Source organism: Abrus precatorius, unplaced genomic scaffold (assembly GCF_003935025.1).
Source record: "Abrus precatorius isolate BTA unplaced genomic scaffold, Abrus_2018 Scaffold2, whole genome shotgun sequence".
NCBI lineage: Eukaryota > Viridiplantae > Streptophyta > Magnoliopsida > Fabales > Fabaceae > Abrus > Abrus precatorius.
In genome coordinates this window covers 30,151,477-30,163,648 of record NW_020874362.1, presented here as the reverse complement: position 1 = coordinate 30,163,648, position 12,172 = coordinate 30,151,477, and the positions used below count along the sequence as shown (strand labels likewise).

The 12,172-nt window shown below is 33.4% G+C and overlaps 2 protein-coding genes across 2 annotated transcripts; one reads left to right on the top strand and one right to left on the bottom strand.

The window, feature by feature from the left end:
• Positions 1-4,652: 4,652 nt before the first annotated feature.
• LOC113859800 (serine/threonine-protein phosphatase 7 long form homolog) lies at positions 4,653-5,489 on the bottom strand. The gene has a single exon (XM_027492485.1). It carries the CDS (start codon positions 5,487-5,489, stop codon positions 4,653-4,655), a length of 837 nt encoding a protein of 278 aa, XP_027348286.1.
• Positions 5,490-10,970: 5,481 nt separating this feature from the next.
• On the top strand, positions 10,971-11,927 carry LOC113859799. Its single transcript, XM_027492484.1, has 2 exons — positions 10,971-11,070; positions 11,398-11,927. The coding sequence occupies exons 1-2, from the start codon at positions 10,971-10,973 to the stop codon at positions 11,925-11,927; spliced, it is 630 nt and encodes a 209-aa protein (XP_027348285.1).
• Positions 11,928-12,172: the final 245 nt, after the last annotated feature.

Here is a 12,172-nt window from a genome sequence, read left to right as displayed (position 1 = left end):
ATGCTAGAAAAATAAAATATAAGGAAAGAACGAGAGTACTCTTTGAAGATGGAGATTAGGCGATTATAATTCTAAAGATAGAGTTACAGTTTATATAGTGCTGGAATTTATTTTTTTTCGTAGAAAACCATTATTTAAATCTGAAATTGACATTTTTTTTTCTCTATATAAGCATAGGAAATTGTTAGTTCTCTACAGCTTAAGGTTAGCAATTTCTCATTTTCTTTTTTGCACCAAAATAGTTATAAGATTTTTTTTAAAAAAAATAAAGTTATTAACATTTTAATTATTCATAATTTTTTTATTCAATGAAAAATGAAAATGGAAAAGTTTGATTTCAATACACTTTTTTCTATAAAGAGATAAAATATCAATGGGTGGTTAGTTTAGACACTTCATGCCTATGATTCATAAAGTAATTAAGATTTTAAATTTAAATAATATATTTAATGAAAAATTTTATTAGAGAAAATAATTTTTTATGTCAAAAATATTTTCGGTTCAAATAAAATCATCTCTCATAAAAAATACAGATAATTTTAAAAAAAATAAAAAATAAAACTAAATATTAACTATATATTCATCCACTCCTTGTATAATAAATAAGAGTACATCTGTTTAAGTGCAAAATAATATTTTATTATACATTTTTCATCTTAGTATATACATATATATAATTTCATTATTAACATGACAAAATTTAGATAAGCGCATTATATATTTATAATCAACTTTTCAAATTAAATAATGACATGTAGATAAATAAATGTAAGATATGTTAATAAAAACTATATAATGTTACAAATATAATTTATGTGTGTCATTATTTGGTTTAAAATACTTGATATAGGTTACGTCATATTTGAAGTTTGATGATTATAAATTGATAGAAACACCCGTATATAAAATTATTAAAAGGTTTATCTTCTACGTGTACAAATAATATTAAAAATATTTCATGATGAGTGTTAAGGTTTTGGAGAGAAGTGTTCCTGTGATGATGATGACATTCATGATGAGGCCGGGGCTGACGGTGAGTAACAGGGGAATGGGAAAAAAAAGTCCAAGTCATATTTGGATAGTCTTTTCTTTGATGGAGTCGAGACCTTTACTGACCTTCATAGCCTTATGAAAGAGATCGAGGCATCAGAAGAAGAATGCTATAAGAATGCTAAGGTGTCTGAAGATGATTCACTGGAGTTGGACTCATGTCTTACCATTTCGATTGCGTAGGAGGAATTTGAGGAATGGTGCAAGCCATGGAAGAATTCATTGGTGGTCCATGTACTGGGTAAATAGGTTGCCTTTCAGATGCTTGAGAATAAAATTCAACAGGAATGGGCTAAGGCGGGGGCAGTACGCATTGTTGATATGTCGCAGGATTTCTATCTAGTCCAATTCATTACTGAAGAAGATTATAAACATGCCTTGTTTGAAGGGCCTTGTATGATAGCAGACCACTATATTGTGGTCCAAAGATGGAGGCTATTTTTCACTCTTAAAGAGAAGAAAGTGTGCAAAATTGTTGTTTGGATAAGGATTTTAGGGTTGCCAATTGAGCTGTTCAATGATAAGTTTAAAATTGATAAGCTTACTTCGATTCAATCCAGGGGACGTTTTGCTACAATTTGTGTGGAGGTTGACATTACAAAAACATTAGTGACACAAATCAACGTTCTTAGACATATTCTCAAGCTGGAATATAAAGGTTTGCACTCGAAATGTTTTATTTGAGAGAAGTATGGTCACAAGCATACTCAGTGTAACATGTATCAAGAGTTAGAGGGTACAGCAGACACGATGCATGTTGAAACATCAATGGAGATGGATGGTGATAAGCCCAACCATAATGTTGACGTCAACCCTGGTCCGAATATGGGTGCGAATAATGCGAATGATGTGAGTCAGATGGACCATATGGCTCCTGGATGATTGTTAAGAAGGGCCAGAAAAAGAGCCATATGGTAGTTAATAACCATAATGTGGCTAATCGAGAGAAGAAGAAAGTTACATTGAAAATATGAGATGATGCAGATGGGTCGCGATTTTCTCAATTAAATCCCGAGAAGGATTTGAATTCAAACTTAATAGATAGTGCCAATCTCCAATCGGTTGCCCAAACAGAAGGAGGTAGTTACTTCTAGGATTCGTATCGTGGAAGGAGGATGTAACATCTAAAGTAATCCACACAAGGGTGAGGTGGCAAGTCCAAAGAATTTGAAGAAAGTCATGCAACATGGGATTGAACATGGAGCTAATTCAAAAGAAAAAGTGGCGACTCCTGTCAACCCTCGTACGGTGATTGGTCTTAATGTTGGTATGCCTATATAGGGTTAAATCAAAAACATTTTATCCGTATGGGGTTCTTTGACAAAAAATTGCCTGTCTAGGGTGATTTTGTGAGTGTCGTAAAAAATATTGACGACACATGATCAAGTATCGGCTGAAAGAATGCAGACACAGGTGTCGGACCTGACTACTGAGAGCGGTTCAAAAGGAACCGCTCTCTAATATAGACATCTTAGAGCGGTTACTTTCAAACCGCTCTAAGAAGTGCATTTTAGAGAGCAGTTGTTATGGAACTGCTCTCTAAAATGGACTTTTGAGAGCGGTTCAATTCGAACCGCTCTCAAAAGTCATGTGTGTCGGTTAAATTTATGCGACACTTGTGTATCGGCTGAAAGAATGCCGACACTATCTCTGTCTCCTCTCATCAAACGCAATATATAGGCAGACGCCGAGGTGTATTCTGCTGCTGCATTCCGCAATTGTGAGGAGAGGGGTTCCGCAATTGTGAGGAGAGGAGTTCCGCAATTGTGAGCTGTTCTGCTAGAAGAAAAAGGTTAGAATGTTATTAATTTATTGTTTTAAATTTTTTTATTATTGTAAATAAATTTGAATTAATAATTTTAATATTATTATAAATAAATAAAAATAAAAATATTTGTAGTAATAAATTTAATTTATTTAATGTTAATATAATATTATTGAAAATATAAATGTAAAAATATATTATTTTAATGTTGTGGTAATTATTTTTGTTACTATTTGTTTAGGTAAACTTTTGCAATAATTTTGGTTGTATTTTTTAATTTGATACACAGGATGACTGAAATTGTGGTTATTTTATACTGGAATGGAAGAGTGTATGAAGGAAATGAGGGTATCATATTTGAAGGAAATAAGAAAATGATTAAAATAGAACGTGGAATTACTTTTGAGATGTTGAAAAAAAAATACATACAAAATTGAGATTGTGCAATAGTAATGTAATTTCTAGACTAATTTCACGAATTTTAGTTGATTCAAGGAGTGGAAATTACACAATTTTAGATGTATGTGATGATGAAGACATTGACTGTATGATAAGTGCTTGTCAAGAACGGCATGAAAGAGTAGTTGAGTTATATGTGGATATTGCGGTTGGTGAAACTTCTCATGTAGGTGAAAGTTTGTTATGTTTAAATGTATCACTCCCAACTGTGTCTGTTAGTGACAATGAAGAAGAGTATGCAATTGGAGGAGGTAATGTATAATATTTATTTAAATTATATGATGTTTAAAATTTTATAATTTATTAATAAATATTTGCTGCTGCATCTACAGATGACGAAGATGAGTACGATGATGACTATGAAGATGAAGGAGAAATTCCTTTAGATAGTTCTTCTGATACTGATTTGGAAGATGGCTTCGATTCAATGATGACAGTTCCAAACACTGAAAAAATAACATTATGTAAGGACAATCTGCAGGTACAATTTTATATAATACAATAATTGTTAAATATTTTTTACTAACATTTCTTGAGTTTAATACATATTCTATAACACCTTTTTGGAACATAAGTTCACACTACACTGCTATTAATTGGGAACATCCTGATCAAGAATTGGATTTTTCGGAGTTGCATTCGTCACAATCATGGGTACAAGGAGATGCATTATATGTTGGACAACTATTTGACTCTAAAGAGGAGGTAAAGATGGCGATAAAACATTATACAATGAAGAAACATCAAACTTTTTTTGTGGTTGAATCAAAAGCATCAACTCATTTTGTCAAGTGTGTGAATCATATTTCTGGGTGTCCTTGGAAAGTAAGAGCATTGCTACCCAAAAATTCAAATAAGTGGAAAATTACGAGATGGGGTGGTATGCATACCTGCGTTAATACTATGATTTCTCAAGACCACAAAAAGTTAGATTCAAATTTTATTTGTTCATGCATTATTGGTACGTGAAACTCAATTGAGATTATATTTATTTGTCTATTTAAAATGATTTGGATATGATCATTAGCTGAGATGTATTGTTTAATTTTATTGACAAGTATGGTCAAAGAAGAACCTTCTGTTCCCGTTTCATTAATCCAAGAGAGAATAAGTGGCCAATTTATGTATTCAGTTTCATACAAAAAAGCATGGAAAGCAAAGCAAAAAGCAATTGTGACAATATTTGGTGATTGGGATGAATCTTATGCAACATTACCAAGATGGTTAGAATACATGCAATTACATGCTCCAGGGTCAGTTTACAAAATTGAGACCAATGATTATGTGAGAGGTAATGTAATGGATAATAGATTCAGAGTTTTTCATCGAGTATTTTGGTCGTTTAGGCAATGTCGTGAAGCCTTCAAGTTTTGCAAGCCTATAATACAGGTAGATCATTCTGTGTGTAAGGGGGATCACCCGGAGATAGAAATGGGAACCTATCCCACGCCCACAGCATCACAAGTGGAGTCAATCCTCCAATACCAGACCGATCAATATTCGTGGACATGCATAACTCTCTGTATAGGAAGGCTAACGCTGCACTTCCCCAACTATATTGTCCAGTTATCTCTAAATCCTCAAGTAAAGGAAGGTACCTAACTGGGACCCTGCTACTAGAATGATCAGCTAACATAAACCCACCAATAAGTCTCAAAATATATGCTCTTGCAAAGCGAGTTAGCTGAATGGGATTTTGGTTGTGCAACCCAACATGAGAAAAATGCTCATCCAACCAAGTAAGTTTCAAGCTGCTTCCCATAAATGCAGAATTAGGTGGTCTAATTCCCAATAAATCTTCAACAATTTGTGCCCTGTCACCTCCTGTAGGGGCAATAACTGGTCTTCCATCAATACGAAGACCCATCTGAATAGCAATGTCTTGAAGAGTAATAGCACACTCTCCAGGGGGCATGTGAAATGTGTGGGTCTCTGGCCTCCATCTTTCTACCAACGCTGTAATCAATTGGCGGTCAATAGGAATACTAGCCAACTGTGCTACTCCAGCAAATCCTGCTACTGTCAAATGAGGAATAATCTCTACTGGTACTCCCTCCATGCCAGCATGTATGAAATGACCTCTTCTCACTCTCAATATTGGGTGTTCACGACCATCCCAAATATGCTCTAAAACATGAATAGACTGATACCACAGTAATGAACCATCCTCGGGGCTGAGATTTAACACCCTACTAAGAGACGAAGATGATGCCATCTAAAATCTATATATATAAACAAGTAAACTATTAACTTCAAATTTATAATATAAGCAACCAAATTTAATAAAAACAATATCATTTTAGTATTAAACAATTTGTACCTTCAAATAATATTTTTCTAATTATATTTTTTTGTTATTTTAAGATAATAATATTTGTATAACAATAATAATATCATCATCATTTTTACTTTTAAATACAGTTTTCTACATAAATAAAACAAAAAATCAATTTTAATTTAATTATTTTCATATTTTTCTCTTTCCCTTTTTTTGTTTTTTTACATGCATAAAATTGTAATTTATTATTATTGATTAAAATCATTTAAATAACTACAAACTTTTTAAAATATTCAAATGTCTAAATTAATATTGATCTAATATTTTTATTTTCAGTCATTTATATTTTAAAATAATATTTTCAATTTTATTTAACTTACATTGCTTATATATTCATCTTTATTTCACTTAATTCCTTATATTTTACTCTAATTTTTTTAAATTAATCTAATTTATAATTATTTGATGCATAACTATATTTTAATCTTTCACAATTTTAATTTACTTACTATTTCTTATTTATGTGACATAATATTTGTTGAAATATTATTACAAATTTAACAACTGCAGATTCTTATAATATAAATTTATTAATTAATATTTTTCATTCTTATTATTTCAATTTGATTTTGTTATTCATAATTTTATATTTTATTAACCTTATAATAATAATCACACATAATTTTTCCTCATATATTTATTCAATTTAATTCTTTTATATTTCTTATTTAATTATATTTTACATAAGTAACAAGAAAATTATATATTTTAATTTAACTATTTTTTTATTTTTCTATATTCCTATTTTTCTATTTTTCTATATTCATATTTTCCTATTTTTTACATGCATAACAAAATCACTATAAATATAAATTTTTACTAACCTCCTTTTGCTAAGAATCTGGACCACCGAAAGTCCCTCTCACAATAGCCTGGACCACCACCGATTGCAATATTCCTGGGACCAAAAACGGAAGCAAGAATAAATATTTTATATTTATATCTAATATACACTATAATATTTTTTCTTACCTTTCAAAGCTTTAAAAATATGCAATCTATCTGCCCTGCTTCTCCACTCCACCTCCACCTCTGCGTTTTCAATTTGCAAAAATTTTTCACAGAAAAAGATGAATAACAGAACCAGAAGCACAAAGGAGAAGAAGATGGAGGGCCTGAACCAATCAGTGTGTGTCGGTCCTGAACAACCCGACACTGGTGTGAACCGCTCTCTAACATGACTTTTGAGAGCGGTTCGAATTAAACCGCTCTGAAAAGTCCATTTTAGAGAGCGGTTCAATTCGAACCGCTCTCAAAAGTCCATTTTAGAGAGCAGTTCCATAACAACCGCTCTCTAAAATGCACTTCTTAGAGCGGTTACTTTCTAACCGCTCTCTAAAACTGATTTATGAGAGCGGTTTGAAAGTAACTGCTCTAAGATGTCTATATTAGAGAGCGGTTCCTTTTGAACCGCTCTCAGTAGTCGGGTCTGACACCTGTGTCGGCATTCTTTCAGCCGATACTTGATCATGTGTCGCCAACATTTTTTACGACACTCACAAAATCACCCTAGACAGGGAATTTTTTTTCAAAGAACCCCATACGGATAAAATGTTTTTGATTTAACCCTATACAGGCAAAAAACCCTTAGAATCAAGTTGATCAAGTCAAGAATATTAACCTCAAGTTGATCAAATCAAGTTGAAGATAGATGTTTGGAGTCTTGTGATTGGCGACAAGCATTCCCAAAAGCTAACCTCATTCACCTTAACCTGCTCAAATTAGATCATTATTCGATTCTGTTGAACCTTAATTATAGTGGCCTAGTTAGGAGAGAGAGACGTCCCTTCTGGTTTCAGGCAGCGTGGCTTACACATGATGACTTTAAGGATGTTGTGAAGTCAAAGTGAAAGCAAGGTATAGCTTGGAATTCCAGAATTGTGCACTTTACTCAAACCCTCTAAGATTGGAATCGTACTGTGTTTGAAAATATTTTTTTAGAGAAGCGATGGTTGATATGAGGATTAAACGGTATTGCTTGTAAGTTAACACTTGAAGCGAATCCATTTTTAGAAGATCTACAATGTCAACTATGGAAGGATTATGAGACCATCTTGATGTGCAAGGAATTGTTATGGTTTCAAAAATCGCGGTGCAAATGGATTAAGCATGGTGATAAAAATACTAAATTATTTCAGGTACGACTATAGCTCGTCATAGAAGAAATACTGACTATGTTGCAAAATAAGGATAAAGTGTGGGTGACTGATAAAGGCGAGTTGGAACAGATGGTTACAGGGTATTATAAAAAGCTCTTTATCGAATTTAGATCTTGTGCTTCATTCTGTTTATTTGATAGTTTTCCTTGGGTGGATGAGCAATCTTGTTAAAGCTTGGGTGATCCAATTGAAGATATTAAGATTGTACAAGCTGTGCGTAGAATGGTGGGTTTCAAAGCTCTATGGAATGATGAGTTGCAAGTTGTATTTTATCAGACACAATGGGATGTTGTGGGAGCATCGATATGTAATCTAATTCATGGTTTTGAGTTAAACCATGCCTCTATTGCCTCTGTCAATAATACGCTTATTACCTTGATTTCTAAGGTGGAGAATGTTGTTATGCTAAAGCACATGCGTCCAATAAGTCTATGTAATGTTTCATATAAGATATTTACTAAGATTCTAACCACAAGATTACACACTGTGATGGAAAAGGTGGTAAAACCTAATCAATGCAGTTTTGTTCCAAATCAATAGAGTAAGGATAATATTATTGTACTTCAGGAGGTAATTCACTTTATGCGGAAGAAGTCTGGAAGCAAAGAGTGGGTGATTATTAAAATTGATCTCGAGAAGGCTTATGATTGCTTAAATTGGAAATTTGTTAAGGATATTCTTCAGGATATCAATTTTCCAGAAAACTTTTTGTCTTTTATATGGTCATATATTTCGTCCTCTAAGATGTATGTGTTGTGGAACGGGGAAGCTTTGGATGAATTTTCTCCCTTGCAAGGAGTGAGACAAGGTGATTCAATCTCACCTTATCTGTTTGTTCTCTATATGGAAAGATTGTTCCATTAAATTGAGATAGCAATGAATCTTAAGCTTTGGAAGGCCATTCGTGTTTCTAGGGGTAGACCTGAGTTTACTCACTTGGCTTTTGCTGATGACTTGTTGATGAATACACAATTTATAGATATTTTGTTTATTTATTTATATATTTTTAATAGAAAAAATGGACTTAGAAATGATAAATACATAAAAATCCCATTTAGATTAAATATCATATCTTTCGTAATTTTTATCTAATTTATACTAATTTTTGTAAAATATATTTTACAATTTTGATCATTTAAATAATTGTGCAGGAATTTTCAAGCAATTCCCTTAGATTTTTGGCTATTTGAAAAATATGAGGTGAAAGTAGTTACTTTCAAATACCATAGTAACCACTACAGCAAGCCAACTCCAAAGAACAAGTCAAAGTAACTACTTTCAGAAGTAATAGTGATCACTACAAAAAGCTCCAAATGATGCAGGTTGTGCATGATTACTATGAACGATAGTAGTTACTTTCATATGCAATAGTAGTTACTACAGAGAGGAAGGAAAATCCTTGGAGCTGCACGTGTCTACTATCATGAACAATAGTAATTACTATGAAGGGTGTCAAGTTTACTATAAATAGATTTTTACCATTGAGGGTTAGAGACTTTTGCAAAATCTTTTACTTTGAGATATTTTAGGGTTTTAGGATACTTTTGCAGAGCCTAGGTCAACCTTGGGTGACAGCCAAGGGTTTAACTTAGAGTTTAATTTCCATTTCTTCTTGCTTTTCTTTGATTTTTATCTTGATGTCATTAATTTTTTTTTATTCTCATCTTGTAATGGTAAAACTCATCCTCATGGAGGACTAATTTTCTTGTAATCCCTAATGAATTTTTATGAATTCTTGAATTTCTGGGCTTTTAATGATAATATAAACCTTTTTTCATGAATTTTTTTTTCCTCAATCTCTTGAACTAAGTTAAGAATTGAATGAGAGGGTGTTGCTTAATCAACTTTTAATTCATTTTTAATGGAGGTTTTGAACTTGATTTTTTTTTATTCTGGGTTTAATTCTAAGGATTAGAGATTAGAACCCACTGATTTGCTTAATTTTGTATGAAAATTTAAGGTTAATTTTCACTTGTTGAATTGACCTAATTTAGGAAAAATGATAGAGCATTAAATCTTAAGAGGAATTGGGAAAGAGTCTATATGCACAAACTAGGGGTTATTATATTCTATTGATTAAACTTTGTAATTTAATTTTCTGATTGAGTAATTTAGACTTGAAACCACAAACCTCCCTTTTCACTTGTTTACTGAATATATTGCATACTACATGTTTGATATTTGATCACTCATCTACTAAGTCACAAGAGGACGATCTAGGTTAACACCCTAATATTACATTAATTTCTGTGTAAATTTTGATGAGAATTAGCGACAAATCTTTGCGATCATCACTTGTTATTGTTTGCTGAAGCATATGTGGATCAAGTGGAGATTAGTCAAGACAAAATACGAATTCACTTTTCAAAAAATGTTTCATGGAGATTTCGTGAAGGAATTAGCAACATGTTTAGATTTCAACAAACAGACAACTTGGAAGAATACTTAGGTGTACCTATCCATCATAGGAGAGCTAATAGTGTATTGTTCAAGGGTTTTGTGGAGAAGGTCAAACAATGGCTTAGTAGCTGGAAAATCAAGACTTTATCCTTTGCGGGGAGAGTTACCTTAATTCAGTCAGTTCTTTTAGCTCTTCCTTCATACCTCATGCAATTTGCCTTCTTGCCTCGACAATTGTGTGATGAGTTGGATAAACATTACAGAAGGTTTCTATGGGACGACTAGGAGAACAAGCACCGCATGTATGCAATAGCTTGGCAGGCTATTTGCAAACCTAGGTTGAAAGGAGGGTTAAATATAAGGAGTAGGCAGAATATGAATTCCTTGTTTATGATGAAGAATTGTTGGGAGTTTATCACTTGCTCAAACAAGTTGTGGGTCAAGATTTTGAGTGCAAAATATAAGTGTGGAACGGAGAGGATCCCGAGGTTGAATGCCCCGAAGAGTGCGTCCAATGTGTGGAGAGAAATGTGTTCAGTATGGCCATTGGTGCTTCAAAATTTAATACGGCGACTTGGAGATGGTACTCATGTGAAGTTTTGGCTGGATCATTAGATTTCAAGTATATCATGTTTAGCTGATGTTACAATAGGGTCTGTTCCGTTAGTGAAAAAAATATAAACCTGTGGCTGACGATATTAATGATCAGGGTGATTGGAAGCTGCAAGATATTGAAGCTTTTCTACCGACAGAGGTGTGCTTGTTATTGAAGAATTAGTGTCTCCATCTTTGGGTGAGGATGGTGATGAGGTTGCATGGCTTGGTTCTTCAAATGGGGAATTCACTATGTGAAGTGCTTACAGTGTGGTTCGAGGTCATGGGAGTACACATGCTCACAGGTTTTTCGTGATATAACTCGCTAGCACGCTCCAGAGAGGTTCTGCTTTTCCTTTGACGTGCTGCCCAGGCTAGCTTAGTCACAAATTGTTTTTAGTTACATAGAGGTTTAACAGAATGTGCGATGTGCCGGTTATGTCATGCACATATAGAAACAATCATGCACATTTTACGTGATTATCCTATGGTGATCAGATTATGGAATGTGCTGTTACAGGGCCACATGATGCCTGAATTTTTTTGTTATCATTACGTGTGTGATTGAGTTTTAGCAAATTTATCTTATAGCTATCAAATATAATCGAGTCGGGGGGTTTTATTTGCTGTAGCCGTGGATGCATTTTGGTGTTGGAGGAATAGAGTAGTGTTTTGTAATGAGGAGGGAGATATATCTCAGTTGATCTTTCAGATTAAAGGGAAAACTAATGAAATTTGCCACGTGGGGTTTAGTGGCTATTCACGTGACATGTTTGACGCATCAATGCAACAATGTGTAATTCGTTGGTCTCCTCCACTAAAGGACTCATGCAAGCTTAACTGTGATGGAGCTGTTAGTAACGGGATTGCTTCGTGTGGTGGTGTTGCACGGGACCATAATGGACAATTTATCATGGCTTTTTCGGGTGATTTGGGTAGCTGCTCAGTGGTTCAAGCAGAGCTTTGGACTATCTATTATGGGATTAAACTGCTACGGGAAATGAGTTGGAATGGAACCATTTGGGTGAAGACTAATTCTGCTTTGGCAGTAAAGTTTTTAAATGAAGGATGTAATCGTACTCATGCTAGCTATTCTTTGGTGAACAAGATAGTTCACATTGTTGGTGATAACCATGAGGTATCTTGCTCTCATATCTTTTGAGAGGCAATTCAAGTCACGGATCTTCTAGTCAAGCATGGCCGTAGTTTGCAGGATAGAATTGCTATTTTTTCGGTTTCTCTATCTTGGATCTGTTTTGCTTTACTTGTTGATTTGTTAGCTGTTTTATTTTTTTTAGAGGTTTTTAGTTTGGACTTTTATCCCCATCCATGTACTAAAAAAAATATATACACATTCACCTAATTTAACACTAAAAAGATTTTCTTTTTTTCTGAATGACCTAGATC